The sequence below is a fragment of the Sciurus carolinensis genome, chromosome 7 (genome assembly GCF_902686445.1).
Source record: "Sciurus carolinensis chromosome 7, mSciCar1.2, whole genome shotgun sequence".
NCBI lineage: Eukaryota > Metazoa > Chordata > Mammalia > Rodentia > Sciuridae > Sciurus > Sciurus carolinensis.
Window position 1 is genome coordinate 3001622 of NC_062219.1, and position 21622 is coordinate 3023243.

General features: G+C 44.0%; 1 protein-coding gene across 2 annotated transcripts; it reads left to right on the top strand.

Moving 5' to 3' along the window:
• The first annotated feature begins 316 nt into the window (after window positions 1–316).
• On the top strand, window positions 317–20008 carry Sft2d1 (SFT2 domain containing 1). Of its 2 annotated transcripts, none has more exons than XM_047558329.1 (8): window positions 317–443; window positions 10045–10131; window positions 10764–10846; window positions 12201–12282; window positions 14407–14442; window positions 16294–16352; window positions 18011–18040; window positions 19483–20008. In XM_047558329.1, exons 1-8 carry the CDS (start codon window positions 381–383, stop codon window positions 19520–19522), a joined length of 480 nt encoding a protein of 159 aa, XP_047414285.1. In that variant the 5' UTR covers window positions 317–380; the 3' UTR covers window positions 19523–20008. The 2 variants fall into 2 exon arrangements, with proteins under 2 accessions (XP_047414285.1, XP_047414286.1); XM_047558330.1 differs by lacking the exon at window positions 317–443 and adding an exon at window positions 4416–9015.
• Window positions 20009–21622: the final 1614 nt, after the last annotated feature.

Genomic DNA, 21622 nt, shown 5'->3' on the forward strand with positions numbered 1-21622 from the left:
GGACCGAGAGCGGTCGGCGCGGGTTCCGAGGTCTGCAGCGCCCTAGCTGGGGGGAAGGGCAGGCTCGCGCGGCGCCTCCTGCGGCAGGTCCCGCCTCGGATCCCGGGCGGCAGGCGGTCGCGCGCACGGCTCTCACCGCCGAGGGGGAACAGCCGCCGGCCATTTCTGGACGGTGCGACAGCTGCCGGGGCTCCCGCAGCGCGGGCGGCAGGGTGGGCGGGGCGCGGCGCGGCGCGGGCTAGCACGGTGCGCGACGCCGGCCTCACGGACGCGCCGGAAGCCACGAGCCGGACTTCCGGCTGGCGCGTGGGTGGGCGGGGCTCGGCTCCTGGTTTCCGGGTGGGCGCCAGCGGCCGGCACTGCGGCCCGCGGACTGGGCCATGGAGAAGCTGCGGCGGGTCCTGAGCGGCCAGGACGATGAGGAGCAGGGCCTGACCGCGCAGGTAGCGAGCGCGCCCGGCCGCGGGGAGGAGGGCCGGGGGGCGTGGGGCGGCCGGGCGGGCCGCGACCCTGGGAGCCCGGAGGAAGACGGGTCTGGACGCGCGAAGTCGTCTGTCCGGCCGTGAGGCCTCGTGACCGGTAGAAACGGGAGCCCCCGTGTCCGCGCTGCCCGGGCGGCTGGTAAGCGCACGCAGCGGTGAGGCAGCCGCGGGAGCGCCGCGGCCGGGGCGGCCACCACGCCCGCCGCCCGCACCGCGGGGCACTCGGAGCGCCCCCGCCGCCGGGCGCCTTCCGCCGGGCTCCTTTGCGCTCCTGCCTCCTCGTCGTGTTTATTCAGCGCTCCTGGGGGGCGGGGTTCTAGGCCAGGCTCTCCAGCCTCCGCCCTCGGAGACTTAAGAGGAGCGCAGGAGCCCGGGGGTGGAAACAGCGGAAGTGGCAGCCTCTGTGCTGAGAGCTGTTTGTTCCGCACCAGAGAGTAGCCATAGCTATACGTGGCCACTTACGTTTAAATTAACCAAAATTTAATAAAGCTTATAGTTTGGTTCCATAGTCACACTGCCCATATTTCAGATGTTCAGTAGGCATGTGTGATCACTGTGTGGGCAACGCACATACAGGACATTTCCACTGCAGGAAGAAGGTCTGTTGGACAGTGCCACTCTAAACCTTGGGACCAGGAAATCGATATTGTCCTTTCTCTTGAGGCCACTGTCTGGAGATGAGCAAGATGTGTAGAGACTTTTGTTGACAGATGTTGCTCATTCAGCAAATCTTCAAGTTCCCAGCTATGTTTGGCACTGTTCAAGATGCCAGTGTTACAGCAGTGACCAACACAAAGGCCTTTCCCACACATTTTAATTGGGGAACGTTTAATAAACACATACATAACGCGCCAGGCAGCACTAAGTACCAAGGAAATAGAGCAGGACAAGGAGTGAGGGGTTGTGTATTGTATATTGGTGGAGGAGGCTTCCCTGTTGGGGTGACACTGAGTGTAGAACTGCAGGGCCTCTGCAAGAGTCCTCAAGAATGGCTGCCCAGGTGGAGAGTGGGCTGATGCAGAGCCCTGAGAATTCAGTGTTGGTCCCATTCTGGGCTAAGATGCCAGGGTGACCAGAGCAGAGGGAAAGAGACAGGCATAGGAGGCAACAGCAGGAATGGGATTGCCAAACCTATTTTCTTATACCGTAGAAAAGATTTAGCTTTACTCAGTGTAATGAGTGGCTTTGGGTTTTGAGCAGAGTAACAAAGTACCCAGTTGGAATTAAAGGATCTTTCTGGTTGCTCTGTGGAGAACTGAGTGTAGAACAGGTGGAAACCCAGCGGCTGGTCAGGAGAGACTAATGTAGGAAGTAGTCCCAGTTAAGAGATGACTTACTGAGTGGCTTGAATCCATGATAGAAGTGACAGTAGTGAAAAAAATAAATGGGCAGATTCTGTATAAACATCTTGAGTGTAGAACTACAACTTTAAGATTGAATGTGAGAGCAAGAGAAGTCAAGGCTGCCTCTGTGGTGTTTGAACTGAGTGGAAAGATGGAGGCACCTGTGAGGTGGAAGGTGCAGGTTCAGGGAAGAAAATCGCTTCAGCATAAATGCAGAATCCGAGGTGCCAGGAGACATTAAGAGGAGGTGTTAGGAAAGCAGTTGAAGGTAAGTCAACTGCAGTCACGGGGAGGAAGAAAGAGAGACAAGAGCCCACAAAAGGATTGTGTGTAAGTAGAAAAGAAGTTAAGTCCAAGGTTTGGCCTCTGGTTGTCTGGTGTGCAGGGTTAGGAGGGTGAGCAGGTCACAGCAGGTGAGGAAGGAGAACCAATCTGGAGGGACATCCTAGGAAGTGAGGGCTTTATGTGCTACAGTGGATCCCTTAAGAGCTGAAGGTTATCAGTGGAGAACATGGGTTTTGGTGGTTAGCTATGGCTCAGGAAGGAAGAAAGAAAGAGCTGATGAATTTAATATCTCAGTGATTTTGCTATAAAGCAAAGAGGTGGGTGGTGGTGGGATGATGAAGTGGGGTCAGGGAACTTTTTTCTTTTCTTCTTCTTTTGTAGTGCTGGAGATAGAACCCAGGGCTTCAAATTTGTTAGGCAAGTGTTCTACTGCTTACCGATATCCCTAGCCTCAACATTTTATTTTATTTCATTTCATTTTATTTATTTATTTTGTTATTGGTGATTGAACCCAGGGGCACTTAACCACTGAGCTGCATCCCCACCCCATTTTATTTTTAATTTTGAGACAGGGTCTCACTAAGTTGCTGAGGCCGGTCTTGAATTTGCAATTCTCCTGCCTCAGTTTCCCAACATTTTATTTTTGAAGCTGGAAAATCCTTGATGTTTCTGCAGACTTGCAGATGGTCCAGGAAAGGAGAAAATTATGATTCAGGCAACACAGTGTCATTGCAGGGTGCCTCCTGGGCATGTCTGGCAGTGATTGGGAAGCTGTAGAATCCAGTGGGCAGAGGGGAGTGAATTGTGCAAGCTGCTGAGAGCAGATGCTGATGCAAATGAGTTGGGTGGAGCAGGTGGGTTCTTCAGTGATTTCTGAGCTGTTCTCAGATAGGAAATCAGGCTCCCAACCATGAGTCTGGACGAGGTGGGTTTTAGAAGTGTAAGGCAAAGGTATGAAGTGATGGTTCAGGAGACTGGGAGTGAGGCCGCAGGGAAACAGGTAGACTTGTAACTACACATCCCCCCCTGTTGGTCGTGGTCCTGCACTGAAAGAGAGTTGGCAGGGCGAGCATTTTCTCTGCAGCCATATTTGCAGTGGGAGTGCAGGGCAGTGTTCAGATTAGCACATGGGGACTAACTGGGAGTCCAGCAGGGCACGGGGAGTTGGGATGGAGGGGTGGTGGTAGGCTCTTGGACTATGCATTTTGGCAGATGGCCGACTAGAGGTGCTGAAGGAAGGAGTGATGTGCAGAGAGTGGGGTACTTGAACTTGAGGTTAGAGACTGCTGTGTCCATGGTGTGCTTGCTAGTAATAGATATGAGGTTTGGTGGCAGAAGAAAGGTGGAGAATTAGATCATGTGTCACCAGGACTGGGGTTCTGAGGAGGTTCCCTGAAAGGGAGTAGACTTCATGTTAGGCTGATGGTCCTTGATACTGTCACAGAAAGGAATTTAAGCTTGGGACAAAGTGAAGCACAGATTGATTTTATTGAGAAAAAGAAAGTAGTTCCCACTCAGAGGAAGGTGCTGGTTACAGCTTAGTGAGGCACATTTACATACGTGATGTCTATAGTGCTGAGATGTGACCTAAGAGGGCGAGTTAGTCCTCCTTTGTGTTGGTGACTGCACGTGTTGATCATTACCCACTAAGAGTAATTTTCTTCTTCATTTTTGATGAAAATTGTGAATCATTTTCCCACCAGGGTTCAGTGTTCTGCCTTGTGAGCTTAAACAGCGCTAAGTTGGTGTGACCCTGAGGGAGAGTGGAGAGTGTGACATACAGATGAAGTAATCGGACCCTAAGAATATAAATCATGAGAATTTGTTGGGCAAAAGCATTCTCGGACCTTCTTTTCTTTTAGGTCAGAGTCATAAAAGAAGTTATTTATGGAATTGTGGATAAGGTCTAGTAATTGACCTAATTGTGCTGTTTGTGATCCAAGTATGGGAAAGTGACCTTTAAATCTGGATTTTAATCCATGTGAAAATAGACTTTGAATCATGGCCACTCTTGTTTTGTCCTCCTTGTCTCCTTTTTACCTATCCTTATGTCTTCTACCTCACTTGAAGGAGAGGTCAAAGCACTGAGAGTTGTTTAAAAAGGATTCTTTAATAACGAAGCCATTAAGAATTAGGACAGGAGTGGTGGAGAGATAACAGTGACCCCTGGAAGAAAGGATGAGAGGTGTGAGTGAGGAGGAGGGGAGGAGCAGGGGACTCTGGAAGCAGACATCTCTAGGGAAGGGAGGGGGTCAGGAAGGGCCAGGGGTACCGAATGCCTATGGCCGGTCAAGGGAAACTATGAGTGAACCCAGCAAGGGTGAGGCTGAGGACTCAAGGAGTTTGGTGATGGTGCTCAGGAGAAGGGCTCAGGTGACAGGTGCACAGGCCTGGACTGTGGTAAAGGACATCCTGAGTTTTGAGCGTCTGTGCAGTGGGACATAAGTAGGATGGGTGTGATGGAATAGGCCTATAATGCAGGTGTCCCTAGGCCAGCTGAGAAGCTGGGTGTCGGGAGGTATCCAGAGACCTGGGCGGCTCCCTCCTACTGCTGAAGTGACTTGAGTCCTTGGGAGACGCCAAATAGCCAGAGGTCTGGACCCTCCTTATGAGATATCTAGAAGAATTCAAGGAGGGAGAGGCCTTTGAGTCCAGTCTTAAGAGGACCCCATCGTATCCCCTGCCAGGATCACACCATCGAGGTAAGTCCAGATTCCTCCTTGGCCTCTCAGAGCTGCCCTGCTGGCTTCTGCCCTCCTCCTTTGTGTCCCAGGGCTCACTGTGTTCCAACCATGTGCCTTCAGACCGGGCCTCTTTTCTGTAAGGGGACTTGGCAGTGGCATTTCTTTTTTTCTGAAATGCCCAACCTGGTTCTTTTCAGGATTGTATTCATTGCTCCTGTGTCTTTAGAGAGCCCCTTCCTGGTTGCAGTTACTCGTTACCCCGTGCTTCCTCTGTGGAACTTGCCCCCTTATGTCACTGCCTTTGATTTGTTGTTGGCTTTCCCTCATTGGAATGTATGGTCTTGCCTGTCTTGTCTCCTGTGTACATCCGGAGCCTACCAGCTACCTGCTGCACAGTATCTGTTCTTAAGACTTGCTGGCCAGACAGATGAGTGCGAGAGGTAGGACTTGAACAGCTGCTGGAAGAAGACATGTGTTGTTAGCCTCATGGCAAGGATCTCACAAGGAAATGGGCTACACAGGTCTTTTGTCCTCCCCAACTTTAATAAAGTTGAAGGTGTCTCAGTCTCTTTAGGCTATTCTAACAAGATACTTTAGCTGGGTGGCTTCTAGACAACAAAAGGTTATTTCTCACAGTTCTGGAGGCCAGAAGTTCAAGACAAAGATACTAGGAAATCCTATGTCTGGTGAGGGCTGCTTTCTGATTTGTAGGTGCACCTTCTTGCTGTGTCTTCCTAGGGTGGAAGGGGCCAGGGAGCTCTCTCAGGCTCTGTTCCCATGACCTTATCACCTCTCAAAGGTTCCACCTCCTCATACCATCACCTTGGGGTTTAGGGTTTTAACACATGGATTTGGGGGGACCACAAGACACTCAAAGGGTTTGAGACAAGTCATCTTGCTTGTGGATTGACTATTCCATATTTACAAGTAGAAATAATTTGTCTTGAACTGTTGTACAAATTAAGCTACCTCTCTCTACTTTTCTCTCAGGGTTGGAAGTATAACACCTGCTCTGATATTGTGGAATATATATTTGGTCTTCCTTCTGCTTGTTGGCATACAACTCCTCAAGTCCTTGGAATCTCTGAAGCAATAGTGTCTTTTCGCATGTCAGCGAGTCAGATGGGAGCTGGTCCCCAGAAAGACCAAGGCAGGATTAGACAGTTGAAACTGTTAGCCCTGCCCTCCAGCTCCCAAGGAGAGTTGAAGGCTGTCAGTCAGTGATGTCATCTGACATGCCTACGCAGTGAACCCTCCCTAAAACCCCAGCATGGACAGGGCTCAGAGCTAACTGACCACAGGCTCCCAGAGGGTCTGAGCCCAGGTCGGCCCTGGAGGTGCCACCCCCTTACGTGACCTAGTATCTCCCTCCCCTGCATCTTCTGTGACATCCTTTATAATGAACCAGTGAAGGCAAGCAGGTGACTCCCTGAGTTCTAGGAGCTGCTTTAGCAGAATTGTGGAACCTGAGGAGGGTGGTTTTAGGCAGTCAGTCAGAAGTACAAGGAAAACAACTGGGGCCACGAATGGCATCTGAGGAACAGTCTTGGGGACTGGTCTGTGAGTTTGTGTTGCGCCCAGGTGGTGGGCAAGGACCCACTTAGATCAGTGTATGGTGAACTGTGCTTGGTGCCCAGCATCCATGTAGTGAGCAGGCAAGGGTGAGTTTGAGTTGGTGTGTCCTTTCTTTAGACCTCCCTTGCCTGTTGTCCTTGCTGTTCATTGGGGTACCTCAAAGAGGTTGTTGGGGGAGAGGAGAGAAAATAAGGACAGGCTCAGGAAAAAGCTCTTCCCTTCTGGGGAGAGGGGACTGAGACTGCAGAGGGGACACAGGAGCACTGGACATTTGAGGGCAGTGTGGAATGATGAACTGCAGAGCGTGGTGCCCAGGGGAGTGTTGAATATCTGGTGCTGTTGAAGTGGAAATGAGAGCACATAGGCCTGAGTCCTGGTCCCCTTGCCCAGCACTCAGAATCCATTCTTTAAACCAGTTAGTGCATAAATGAGTGTGCAGAGGGTAGAGGGTGACATCAGGAGAGATTTTGTATGTTTAAGATGGAAGAGCCTTAAGCATGTTTAAAAGTAGGCAGTCATGGTCTTAGAGAGGATGGCTCACTAGAGGAAAACCCCAGTAATGGTAAATTTTGGAGAGTGTCCGCGGGACTGGGCCCTAAAGCATATGTGACCACCAGAGTTCACAGGAGGAGACCTGTCCTGGGAACCAGAGCAACAAAGTATCAGGTAATTTCCACTGAAAAAGAGGTGAAGTCCAAGGACCCAATAAAAGCTCCCACAAGGCTGAAGACCAATCCAAGTGGCAGTTATTGTGGCAACTTGCTACTGGGAGCAGATCAGATAATTAGGCCACAGATTGGATTGTGGCAATGCAGTAGAAAGGAATTTCAGGAAGTGTGTGGAGTCAAGGGGAAAGGCCACTGTAGATTAGGGGAGCAGGGACAGAAAGACCAAGCTGTTCACATGGATCGGAATAGGACTGAATGAGATAACAGGGAGAGCAGAGGCCACCAATGAAGAGGGTGAGGGTGACTTCAGCATGGGAGTCTGAGTAAATGGGCACAGTAGGCAGTACTGCTTGGAATGACCTTGATGAGCAGGACCCCAAGGAGGGTGTGATGTGGAGCCCACTCGAGGGCACTTTCTCTTGCTCGTTTGTTTTCTAATCTTTACCTTTTTAATGCCTTTGTTATTTTGAAAACGGATAGGTAGGAATACTGGACGTGGTGTAGGAATTGAAAGCCACAGCACATTTCCTTTCTGGGAACCAGCCCCAGACCTCAGCACTTGCATCCCTAGCCATGCAGTGGCTTAGGGCTGCAGTGTCCATGCAGTCATCTTCCAGCTGTTGCTGGTAACAGAGGAGCATCCCTACTGTGTTTTTCTCTCATTTCCTGACTGGTTTTCTTTTTCTCTTATAAGCGGAGGTTTGGTTGCAGGCAGTACTTTGTTTACTGCAGCAGGAAGAAGCCCCTGAGGATGGGGAGAGGTGCCCTTACTCTTAAGGCACTTTCTGTTTGTTTCCTCTTCTATTGGTGACAAATAAAATAGTTGGTGGCAATTGAAATGGGGATGGCAGTTTTAGTGTGTTTGTATTTTTGTCCTAAGACTAAATTTAGGAGTTGCTGGTTTGGTGGGATTGTTCCTCATCCCATTCTTGTCCAACAAGGTTGAGGAAGAAAATAGCATATAGATCTTATGCTGAACAAAGCTTGTGGGGGAGTGGATCTTCCTCCTACTTGAAAAATGCAGAGCCAGGTTTTCCTGCATGTTGAAGCATTATAGAATTTTCTCACTTAGGAGTTGGGAACTCTGATTTTTTTTTTTTTTCCTGTACCTGGAACACAAGTTATTTGCTTATGAATCTGATTATTCTGTATTTCCAAATGGAAATAATTTGTCTTAATATTTCATTTTAAAGATCATCACATAAAAGATGGCAATGATAGGAAAAAGACCTGTTGTACAAATAACCAAGTCATTCTACTACTGCAGGAAAAAAAATTGAAAATGAACCATTGAACTTAGAAACAATGGGGTGATTTAAGTGTGTGAATGAAAGTAAAAATGAATGTGTTTTCCTTTTCACATCATTGTAGTCTCACATATTTAGAAATCATGATCAGTGTACTATTTCCACTTTTTAATTAACATGTAAAAGTGTATATTTATGGTGTGCACCATGATATTTTTTAAAAATTTTTTTTTAGATGTTGATAGACCTTTATTTTATTCGCTTACTTATATGTGGTGCTGAGAATCGAACCCAGTGCCTCACACATGCTAGGCAAGTGTTATACCACTGAACCACAACCCCAGCCCGCACCATGACATTTTGATATATGTACACATACATTGTGGAATGGTAGAATGAAGTAATTAATGTTTCCCTTTTTTTAAAAGAAACATATTTTTAAATGAAACAGTAGTGTGCAGGTCTTAGGTTGTATTGTGCTCTAGGTAGTTAAAATGTACTTGGTGTATATTTTTCTTGATCAGAAAGAATGAAATTTAGATGTTCTTGTAGACAAATTCATTCCTTATTTAAAACCAGGTAATCTATTTGGCTGTGATATTGCTGAAAATGTCTGTGAATTCAAGCAAACTTTTAAAAACTGTTGAAAGTGATCTGTGTGATATTTACATAGTACTTAAAATTTTATCTGCTCTTCATGCTGCATGAGGATTCTCAGCGTGTCTACTGAGGTAAGGTGTGCAACCAAAGGTGTAGTGAACTGTTGTATATAAACTTCCTGTTTTTGTTTCATTATTGGAAATACATTATAAGCTTGTGGTCATATTTTTCAGTGTTACAGTAATGTAAGTTAAAAATTTAAATTTTGGAATTTTAATTCCTTATAGATTTCTAGTTTATTAAAGAATATTGACAGTTTTTCAGATTCATTGGGAAGATAGCTTTTAATAGTGTCCTGGTAATCTGAATTTACTAGGTCATCACTGCACTATTCAAAGTATGCTTCTGCTGCTTCCTGCATAATTGGGTTAGAATTCTCATGGCATGTAGAAATGTCGTTTCAAAATAAATTACTTTACAACCTGTGTTTCTGTGGTGGAAGAGGTGCCCAAGGCGCTCAAGATGCTTTCAATGACCTTTCCCATGGGTTGCCCATGGGTACTGTGGTGCCTGCCCAGGGAGGAAGAAGTTGGAAAGCTCCGGCCCTGCCTCAGGCAGCACTTCATCGCTAGGGCTGGGAGGACCTCCAGCTGAAACACTTCCCTTTTTGGTACCTCCTGCTTCTCTCTGCAGCTTCCCTCACTTCCTTAAAGGATTCTGCTGAAAGCATCCCATCTCAGGCTTTAAGAACTGCAGAAGGTGGGGGACATAAGATGAACCCTGTGTGCTCTACCCAGCTTCAGCAGTTACCCACATGTCGCTTGCCTTATCTGTCCCACTTTTTATCCTCAAATATATCACAACATACCTCACACCTGATGTCATTTTATCCAGATTAATACGCATCTACTGCCCTTAACAGGTAAGGACTGTACTAACTACTGTTACCAGACTTAGCAAAATTACATTAGTCCCCAGGGTCACCTGATACCAGACCATGTTCATATGTCCTCTGCCACCATGGTAGTGATCCTGCAATGTGCAAAAGAAATCAAAGGTTCAGAGTATGTGTTAAGGTAAAATGCTGCCATGAATTAGAATAATCAATTTAGTGCATGGTGGTTTAAGAGAGTGTTCTCAGTTGTCCTTTCTTCCCTTAGGTCCTGGATGCCTCATCTCTCAGTTTCAACACCAGATTGAAATGGTTTATCATATGCTTCGTGGCTGGCATTTTTTTTTCTATCCTTGTGAGTTAAGGCTTTATATTGCTCAATTATTTTTATTTTATATTAGATTAATATCCCATTTGGTACAAGAAAGCAATCTACTTTATCTGAATTCCCATTAGTACTGTTTTGATGGAGCATAGTCACCTGAAATAAAGGGGTAGAGATTAATAAATAAGTAAAAAGATGTGGAAATCAATATTTGGGGAAATTCTAAGAATTGTTGAAATAATTTTAAGAAAAAGCATGCCTCACATGAGTGCGGGGCCTGGGTTCAATCCCGAGCACTGAAAAGAATACAAAAAAAAAAGAAAGATCAACATGGTTAAGAGAACTGAAAAGTCAAAATTAAGATATGTTTATTAACTTGCCATTTCAAGTGGATATTTAATTTAAATAACATAAGATTTACCAACATACAGAGACAATTTTCTTGTGGCTTATTTATATGTATTTAGGAGACTAGGCAGAAGATTCAATTTAATATATATCATAGAAAATGTTTTTACTACATAATCAGAGAGTATACACTACTCATTTCTATTTAAACATTGTGTCATATAATACAGTATTGCTGTATTACTGTAGTAACACATATTTTAAGCCTTTAAGATTATAAAATTATTTTTAACTCACTGTAATGTCTGACTCAGGGAACTGGATTGCTGTGGCTTCCTGGTGGCATAAAGCTTTTTGCAGTATTTTACACCCTTGGGAATCTTGCTGCATTAGCCAGGTATGTATATAATTTACCTTCTCAATATATCTTATTTGCTGTCACTTCCAAATTTGTCTTTCTCATAGCACTTTGCTAATAGGATATTTCCACAGAATTTATGTTAATTTCATAAATACCTAGTGACTCATGATTTTTGACCAGCTACCATAATACAGAGTACTACTATGAGATACCGTCATGTATAGGAGCACGTACTGTGCACCAGGGCCTATTCTGAGTGTGTGGTGTCCAGTATAGCAGGTTTATGGGGCAGGTGTCAGTATTGGGTTTAGGGGATTTGGTTGTGCAGAGTGAGTCACTTGCCCACAGTGGTGAGCCTCCTAAGTTTTCTGGGGCAGACACAGGACTTCAGAGCCCAGGCTCCTAGCTGCTACACTCTATAGTCTTTCTCTTGTGGAACTTATGTCTTTGTGAGGGAAAAATCATGCAGTAAGCCAGAAAAAGATCTGAAGGTGTGGTGCAGGGGATAGAACTTAAAATTGATGCCCTTGCAGTGACAGAGTAGCTACATTAGGTTGGGATTCAAGGTTTCCTCTTTGTTGTTGCATTTGGGGGTGTTTTAGTCAGCTATTTGCTGCTGTGACTAAATGCTCTGACCAGCACAATTATAGAGGAGGAAAGGTGTATTTCAGGGCTCATGGTTTCAGAGGTCTTAGTCCATAGAGGGCCAGCTCCATTCCTCAGGGCTGGAGGTGAGGCAGAACATGGCAGAAGAACTTGGCAGAGGGAAGCATCTTGCATCATCAGGAAACAGAGAGAGAGAGAGTCTTCACTCTCCAGATACAAAATATATACTCCAAAGCCATGCCCCAATTCCAGTTTCCTCCAGCCACACCCTACCACTTCAGTTAATTCCACCAGGGACACCTCACATCCAAACCATAGCAGGGGGCATTGAACTATCTTAGTTCATTTGTGCAGCTTTAAGAGAGTGTATCAATTTGGGTAGTTTATAAAGAGCAGATATTTATTCTTCACCTCCAAGGACTAGGAAGCCCAAGAGATAGGCTTCAGTTGTCTGGTAAGGCTGCATCCTGTGGTGGGATGGATGCCCCCTTGTTGTCCCTCGTGTGAAGGAGCAAGCCCGTCTGGGGACACCTTGTTTGTGATGCCCTAATCACAGGAGCAGCCCATGGCCTCCTCATCTCTCCTGCGGACATGTTGACAGCACATGCAGACTGTAGCATGTCTGCTGGAAGAATTGTGAAGTGCCTTTAAAAAGCACAACAGATTGAGGGAGGGGTTTTTATTAAATAAGCTAACAAGGTTTCTTTTTAATGAAGTTCATTTTTGTTTAGCCAGACCAATGAACATGATCTGGTTTTTTTTGTTTTTTTTTTTTTTCGAATAGTACGTGCTTTTTAATGGGACCTGTGAAGCAACTGAAGAAAATGTTTGAAACAACAAGATTGCTTGCAACAGTCATTATGCTTGTAAGTAAATATTGACAGTTTTAAAAAAAACTCCTGTTGGAGTATTTTTCTGCATTATTTTGCGAATTGCCTGTTCATATTTACCTACTATTATTCTGTTCCTCTTCTTGATAATAATAATGATGTCCTCAAGGCTGTGTGGTTAGAATTTGGATTATACAGTGTTATCTAGAATTATTGGCTGGGGGAGAAGCCTGCTTAATGTTTTGTAGCTCTGTGTAATTCTAACAAAGATTGGAGCTGGGTTTTCATTTTCAAGCCTATAGATTATTGGATGGTCTGTGGTCTTTGGAGGGTTAGGAATAGAAGACAGGATACTTCTGAGTCTATTTGAGTCTTCTCAGGGAGAACTGACATTGTTTGTCATTTGGTTTTTGTCCCTTCGATATTTACCTACTAGACAAATAATTCTACTAGTATGACTTCTATAACAGTACCTCTAAGTACCTTCATTACCCATGGTAATGAGTGTTCCCATCAGTCACCACTCTTAAATGAAGTGTTCTCTTTTTCTTGAAACAGAGGTTGGGGGAGATGAAGGCCATACTTATAGTCAGTGTTTTAAGTTAGCTTGTTCGCTGCTGTGACTAAAAGGATCTGACCAGCACAATCATAGAGGAGGAAAAGTTTATTTGAGGGCTCACAGTTTCAGAGGTCTCGGTCCATAGATAGCAAGCTCCAATCTTCTCCATAGCCATACCCCCAATTAACCACGTCTTCCAGCCACACCCCATATACCTCCTTAATTCATTGGTTAGGTTAAGACTCTCACAACCCAGTCATTTCTCCTCTGACCCCCCTTGTATTGTCTCAGATGAGCTTTTGGGGGACACCACATCTAAATCATAACAGTCATCATACATGTTGAGTTTTGTGTGGACTGGGCAAAGGAACCATCCCTCACCCCCTCATCCTGCCTCTGGTTCAAGCTCACCTATTCTGCCTCTCTTGTAGATTTTTTTGACTTAAAGCATTTGTGATATTTAAAGAATTTAAACATAGGCATTTTAGCCAATAAGTTTTACTTTACTTTTAACTGTTAACATTGGATTTTCAAACACAACTTATTTTTTAGCTTAATGTTATTTTTTATGTCTTTATTCAACTTCACATTTTATTTTCATTTTTATAACTCTCCCAGTTATTTTGAATTTACTGCATTAACATATCAACATATGTTTCAGCATTTAGCTTTGCCTTAATTACTAATAAACTATCTCAAACTGTAAGACTATAGGATGTTTTTATTCCACTAAGATTTTGCTTAGATTTGATTTATTTACAGTACCCTGGCACTTTTGATTAACAGTTTTAGTAGCATACCTTAAACCAACATATGCAGTGGAGAGAATGTTAGACTGCTGTAAGTATCCCCTAAGGGACCACACAGTTCTGTGTGACACATTGTGGGACAGCTTAAGCTGTGCTCCATCTAACTTGCTGTTGACACAGAAATTTGCCCCCAACTCAGCACCATATGCCTGCGGGCCCTAGCTCAGGCACATCACAAAAAATCATTCTGATATTTTGGTTCAACAGCCCGTTGAGCAGGTGAGCAGGTACACTTCTTTAAAGAGAACAAAACTGAATCTAGATGGTCCCTCTGGCAAGCAGGGACCCTGCGGGGATCGGTATCAGAACTAGGGTCCCTTAGGTCTCTAGCTCAGACCTCCTGCCTGCTTCTGGGGACACAGGGTGGCTAAAGTTGCTTTCATGAGGATGTGGAATGATAACATAATCTTCTGTATGAAAAAATGTCTGAGTCACTATGTAAAATTGAACTTACTATGTACCAGCAGTTGTGCTACTGCTGTTAGCACTGTTATTAAATGTTAACGGAGCATAAAAACAACTTTTTGTCATTCTAAATATTCTTAAACCTCTAAAGCTCTTTCAGTTTAATCAAATAATTATTTATTAGGTGCTTTCCTATGCCAAGGAGTATTGCAGTCATGGACTTTAGCGTAAAAGAGTGGTCATGGGATGTATGGGTAAAACCAGTCTGCTGACTCATCGTTTTGGTTATGTGATGTATTGCCTATGCGAGTGAATGCAGGGTAGCCAGTTTGTTTTTATTAGACTTTTGAAGATCTCACATTTATTACTTATCTTCTCTTCCTGTAGCTCTGCTTCATATTCACCCTGTGTGCTGCCCTTGTGGTAAGTTGTATCAGCTTGATGACTTTCTGTCAACTGTCCCTTGTCCACCTGAGGTATCCTCACATCATGTTAAAATGATTCCAAGTTCAGTTTCTTAGGATCCTCCAAAGATAGGGTATTCCTAAAACATGACTTGGTAATGTCTAGTTGGCTAGACGTAGGGTAGATCTGCTGCTCATGAAATAGAGATGGTTGTTACCACGTGGGTCCCCATGTGTGCATCTACATCGAGTCTGGCTTGATGCCTCTGACCACCTCTGGATGGGGAGAGGCCCTGGCAGAGCCTAGGCCCTCTGCTGCCTCGGGCTACGCTTTAACACTGGTACAGAAGGCAGCAGTGAGGCAAGTGTAGTGATGTGTGATAGGCAGCAGGCCAGGGAGGGCTGGAGAGCAGACATTAACAACAAGGAGCAGAGGCGCGAGAGCAGCTCCTCCTTAACTTTTTAGAAATTACATTATTGTAGTTCATTTTATTTATTGGTGCCCCTGATTCTTCATTATATTTCTTTACTTACTGTACTTTACCTGCTTCCCAAAGTCTTTTGAGGCAGTTCTTGAGCTATCAAGAAACCATCACATTTTAAACAGAAAGAGTACTATACAATATATTTTTTAGAAATATTCTGTTAAGCCAGGTGTAGTGGCACACACCTGTAATCCCAGTGACTCAGGAGACTGAGTCAGGAGGATCGCAAGTTCAAAGCCAGTCTGAGAACTTGATGAGACCTTGTCTCAAAATAAAAACTGCCAGAGAGGTAGCTCAGTTGTTAAATGCCCCTGGGTTCAATCCCCCTTACACCCACCCTCAAAAAGATTTTATCAAAAATCTCCTAATTTTTTCTTTTGAGGATGTAAGCAGAACTGGCTTTAGTTATATGAGATGCATCTAGACTTCATTTCCCAATAATAAAAGAATATATATTTTTTTTCTTTCAGTACCAGGGATTGAACCTGGGGTGCTTAACCAATGCAATGAACCACATCCCCAGCCCTTTTTAATTTTTTTTTTTTTTTGGAGACAGGGTATTGTTTAAGTTACCTAGGGCCTTGTTAAGTTGCCGAGGCTGGCTTTGAACTTGTAATCCTCCTGTCTCAGCTTCTCAAGCCACTGGGATTGCAGGCCACTGGGCATGTGCCACTGTGCCCAGCTAAGAATATTCTTAAATAATTTTAGTACATCTCTAGGGAATATTGATTTCTGATTTTGGAATAGCATAACAGCCTGTGTGTAAACAGATTAACAATAAGTAAATAAAAATTAAAAATAATTATAGGGATGGAGGTGTAACTCAGTGGTAGAGCATTTGCTTAGCTTACTCAAGGCCCCAGGCTCAACCCCAGCACTACAAAAAAGTAAAAAATAAAAATAATGATAGACAAGGAATTGTCCAAAATAGGTTATTTTAAGGCACTCATGAAACTATTTACATTTTAGAAAATCAAAATAATATACAATTCTCTTTCAAAAAAAATCATTCAAAAGGAGCAAGGGGGAATGAGTAAGTAAATTCCATAAGAAATGTGAATCTAAGTAGGATTTCAAATATTGATTCTAGAAAAGTTGACATTAATGTCAGAGACCTAACCTTTAAAAGTTTAATATTTTTAACCTGTGCACAACTATTTTAGTGAAGTTTATTTAATGTCATATATTTTGTAGTAGTTAATAAAGATACTTTTTGAAGGGAAATGTACTTTATGGGTATTTAAGTTCCTTAAATAAGACTAAAATTTAATAAAGAACATAAGTTATCTACATTTTTGAAGGGGAAGAAGAAGTGAACTTAATTGTACAAAGTATTTTTTAAAAACCTGAACTCACCATTCTTTGTTTTTGCTTGCTATCATTAGTGGCATAAGAAGGGATTGGCCTTACTATTCTGCATATTGCAGTTCTTATCCATGACCTGGTAAGTCTTTCCTTAATGCTAGTTAAAAAGCTAACATGGCTTGAGATGTGATACAAACATTTTGTTTGGAACCTTGTAAAGCCCTAGAAATGGGGGTTAGAAGCACATGCCATGGAACCAGACCCTCCTGCAAGGCCAGGGGAGGTGCTGTTTGGGGTGAGTCCTTTTGTCCTTGACAGCATGCCCGCAGTGGTACCATTAGGGAGAGCTGTGGAGTCAGTACACTGGTGGTGGACGTGTTCCCATGAAGTGACACGGGGAGGTGTTCCATGAAAGAAAAATGATAAGAAATGGAGGGAAAGTCACATGGACCATCAGAAAGGCGAGATGCCAGGACAACCCCGGGAGGATCAGTTTACTGGGCATTCTGTGCCCTGATGCTGGGTTATCAATCACAGGGGGAATTCATTGCAGTGTTGCTGTGTGGCCCTGCAAAGGCTGCAGTTGTTTAGTACTGCTTTTGAGCTCTGCCTCTCCTGGCAGTTTATTCTCCCACTTTCCTGAGTGCTTAGGTGCCCTTCTTCCTGACCAGACTCTCCTTACAGCACTTATGTATCTTGCATTGAGGCTCCACTTCCTGCAGGAAGGTGGTGTAGGTAGTCTGCTTGAAAGTGCCCTAGGGCTAGCTCCTTGCCTCTTCTGTGTTGGGTGGAGCAGAATGCTTTTCCTTGCTCTTTTAGAGCCCTGTCTTGTTTTGTCATACCCCTTCTGGTTCACCTGTTTCACATCTCCTGTTTGATGTCACCCATCCTGGGGTCAGTCATTGTTTTGACCTAATTCTCATCCTTCCCTGGTAGATTTAACATCAATGAATGTTAAATGTAGTTCTCTACATATTTCAAAATAACTATATAGGGTTATTTTTACTCTTTTTCATTAAAATGTGAAGAATTTAATTGACTCTTGGTTATTTTCTCTAATATTCTATTTTAATACCTAATACCTATAATATTCTATTTTAATAATTAGGTAATTTTATTACCTAATCTATACTCAATAATTGATTTATCCCTAAAGGAAAATATGATTAACTTCGTTATTTTACAAGTTTCTATTTTTAAAAAATAACTTAAAAAGCATAACTCTTTATTATAAGAAGCTCATACTTTAACATGCATGAGAATCACCTAGAGAGTTTTTGTTAACGTTACTCTGGGAGCATAGCTCAGTAGTAGAGGCTCACCCAGTTTGCACAAGGCCCCGGGTTTGATCCAGGCCTTGCAGACAAAGAAAGCACAGATTGCTTGATAAAGCAGTCTTGTGATTGAGGTCACAGTGGGGCCTTGTGATCTCCATTTTTTTTTTTTTCTTTCAGTACTGAGGCTTGAACCCAGGGGAGCTTTGTCACTGAGCTACATCCTCGGTCCTTTTTATTTTGTGACAGATCTCACTAAGTTGCTTAAAGCCTCACTAAATAGCTGAGGCTGGCCTTGAACTTGGGATTCTCCTGCCTTGGCCTCTCAGGTTATCACAGCTCCTGGCTAGTGATCTACATTAACGAGTTCCCAGGTGATGCTGTTATGGTGGTCTGGGCTCACATCTTGAGAACCGTGACACTGTTCTGCTGCCATGCTTGTCATGGTGCTAGACATCACCACTTGGCATAAAGGAAGCTATGATATAGAACAGGTGTCAACGTACTTGAATTTTTCTTGCAGGTACAGTCTGTCATACATCCCATATGCAAGGTGAGCCTGTTTGAATTATTCTTTCTGGTCCATTAACTATTTTTACACAAATACATGAATTTAAATAATTTTTATATTAAAATATTATTTATGAACTTTTTCAAAAGTTATCTTTGACTTTCTTGCTTTAAAGAAAGTAAGTTATATATTAAAGAGCTGAGAAGTTGTTTGCCATATGAAGTATTTCCGCTGCAGCATTCTTCAATCCCTGAAGCAGGCTGGGAATTTACTCGTGTCTTACCACATGAACTTTTCAGTAAGGGAATTTTTTACATGAGATTCTGATCCTTTTATAGCTATACATGTTCAGTAACTAAGATGCAGAGACTCTATAAGAATATTCTGCTTTTGAACAAAATTGAAAGGTCACTAGAAAATGAGGTATGTTACATAAATGTTTTTAGCAGCAGAAACATCTAGTCTGCAAGTCAAGAGGTAACTGCTAATTCCTTATATTTTTCCAGAGCAATATATTAATTTTAATTGGGGAAGAAAAACAAAATTAATTCTAACCTTAAGCCTGATGGATTGAGAAAAAGATTCTGATGAGGCATGACTTTTCTTCTTTGTGAAATTTGGAAACATATTTTAAAAGCCAGCAAAATTACATACCTAATGTGAATATTGAAGGGAATTGGTAGAAATTCTGTTTTCATTTTTATTCCACTTCAAAAGGAGAAAAAGCAGAAGAGTTACCTACAGATGAGGATACCGTAGAACAAGGGTTTGCGTGGTAATTTTGCTTCAGCAGCTTAGCTAAGGAGACTGGCCATGTTTTGAGAGGCACAGTTCACCCCTACCCTGCATGAGGCTGCATGGACAGGACACATCTTCTGGAAAATGACCCACCCCCTCTGGCACTGGAAAGTAATATGCAGGATAAGTCTCAGATTTTAGTAGTGTAAACTTTAACAGCCTAGGTAAAAGGATTGTTTTTAAATGAATAGACATACTAAGAGTTCAAACATGCAGGTATAAAAGTGTGAAAGTTGAATAAGGTTTATCACAATGTTTTTGGAACTGTTAGGATGCAATAATAAGCATTTTGCTTTTTGGGGGGAGGTATTGGGGATTAAACTCAGGGGCACTCGACCACTGAGCCACACTCCCAGCCCTATTTTGTATTTTATTTAGAGACAGGGTCTCATTGAGTTTCTTAGCATCTCGCTTTTGCTGAGGCTGGCTTTGAACTTGAGATCCTCCTGTCTCAGCCTCCCGAGCTTCTGGGATTGCAAATATGTGCCACTGTGCCCAGCAGCATTTTGCTTTTAAAATCCCTATTAGTTCTTCTTAAAAGTTAATTCTTTTGTCAGTTTTGATATTTAAATTTATTTCTTCAAAATAAAATCAGCCAACATATTAGCTGGTAAAGATTTCCTAAGATAAATACCATTTTAAAAGGAACATGGTTACATTCTGCTGTTTCCTCTCTCTTATCCCAGGGATGCAGTACTTAAATGCTGCTCTTCTCTCCTAAGTTGAAAATCAGAAGCTGCTCCTGGAAAAGCACCTTGGGATGCTGACAGTCCCTTGCTAGTGAAGCACACTGTTCCTGGTGCAGTGGTCGCTCCAGCACCAACCACAGGACTGCGTAAGCTCTCTGTGCACTGGTCAGACCACACGCACAGCCAGACAGCTAAGTGTGCCTAGCTTTAACGTCGCTGTGTCATTAACATACTCTTCCAAAGATAAAGAGATTTTAATCATTGCCAATTTTAAGTAATTTTAGCCAGTTTTTTTAATCTTTTCAAAACAACTTTTGAATGTGAATATTTAAGGGAGATATCTGTGCTGTGAGAGATACTTAGCTTATTTGGCTTTTTAAAAATGTCCACGTTTTTAAGACATCTTTTTTTTAACTTTAAACATGTGAAACTTTTTACTATAAGCTTAAAATTGCTTATTACATGTAATAAAAATAATATATATCTTTATAATTTTGAAATAAACCCATCCTTGGAAAAAACAGTTAACATTTTCTGTGTTGAATCTGTAGTACTTTAAGTGGTTCAGTTCAACAAAATTTAGTCAGGCACTGTATTCTTTCTGTAGAAAAATAAATAGGGTCCCGGTCCTGACTGCGATGGTGGTGGCAGGGTTGAGTCCGCTCAGGTGCCAGCAAGTTCAGGAGGCTCCTCCCCCAGGGGCGGGGGTGAAAGTGGTGGGAGGTAGCTCCCCAGAGGCTGAGGGGGCCTTCAGGGATAGTGTGGGTGTGGTGGCCTGGCACTCGCTGCTCCCCTGGCTGCTCGTGGGTTGGCCCTCGCCTGTCAGGGGCCAGCAGGAGTGAATTTACAGGGAAAGGAGCAGCACCATGGGCACGGTGCAGGAGCGTAAAGAAGGCCAGTGTGTTGAGCGTTGGTGGGACAGCCGCAGAAGGCCATGGGAGAATCCTTCCAGGCTGGTGCAAAGGAAAGTGGGGGGCAAGCAGACCCTTACACAGCCGAGCCCATGCACGATAGGGTAGTGAAGGTGGGAGGAAGCTGGGGACTTTGGTGTCGCCAGAGTGAAAAAGTGGGTGGTGTTGGGGGTAGCCGGGTCAAACCCCAAGGACTCTGGAAGTCATGCCCACTGGCCAACACCCACCTTCATTCATGCAGTAGGGCATGTTTTGGGGCATCAACAGTTCTAGTACCTAGCCTTGTGGTAGGGGGAGACCCTAGTCGTTACATTGCAACTGCAGAGGCCCCTCAGGGTACTGGGGGATGCAGAGTGCAGCAGTGTGACAGCCAGAGGAAGAGTTGGTGCAGAGGAGCCCAACCCAGCGTGTGTGGAGTGCAATGGAGGAAACAGCACTGTCAATGAGAAGAGTTGATTTAGACAACTACAGATGACAGTAGTAATGACAATAAAATAATTTAGTTCTCAGCACAGATGGAAAAGCAGCTGCACGGTCTCCAGGGACTTTGCTCTGCCACACCATGGTCTTGCCGGTCTTGCATGCGTGCAGCTGTGCGGCCAGGGTCTGCTAGAGGTCTGTCCCATTTCACTGTGCTCTGCACGTCCAAGTCCTCATGTGCATCTTGGTCTGCAGGCTGCAGGGACCATGCACTGGGGAAGAGAGCCAATTGGAACCCCACTGGAAAATATGTCTTGTTTCATTTCTGTCCTAATAGACTTTAAAATTCAAATGGTGAGTTTGCCTTGCGCATGATCTTCCCCCCCCACTTTTTCTGCATCCCACAGTGCCTCTCCTTCCTGGTCTTGTAGCCAGTTCTGCAGCTGACCAACAGTGTGAGCAGGGATCATTCCTGGCAAGTACACACATTGATGTGCTCGCAGGCATGTGCCCAACCTGTCTGAGCTCAGTTTGCACGAGAGCAAGAAGCCTCCCTGTGAAAAATTCCTGCCGGGAGCTCACAATTGGAATTCATGAACAGGTTTGGGGGCTCATGGCCCTCTCATCCCCTGCATTGTGTGCAAAATTCAGTGTTCTGTTTAGCATTTCATTGCTCTTCACAGATCCTCCAGGGATCCCCAGAATGTTGACATCTGCATAAATACCCAAGGCCAGCTGCAGCTGTCTGGGTGTGGATTAGAACTGGGGCAGTGACCATAGAGACTGTCCACAGCCACTGGGAGTTG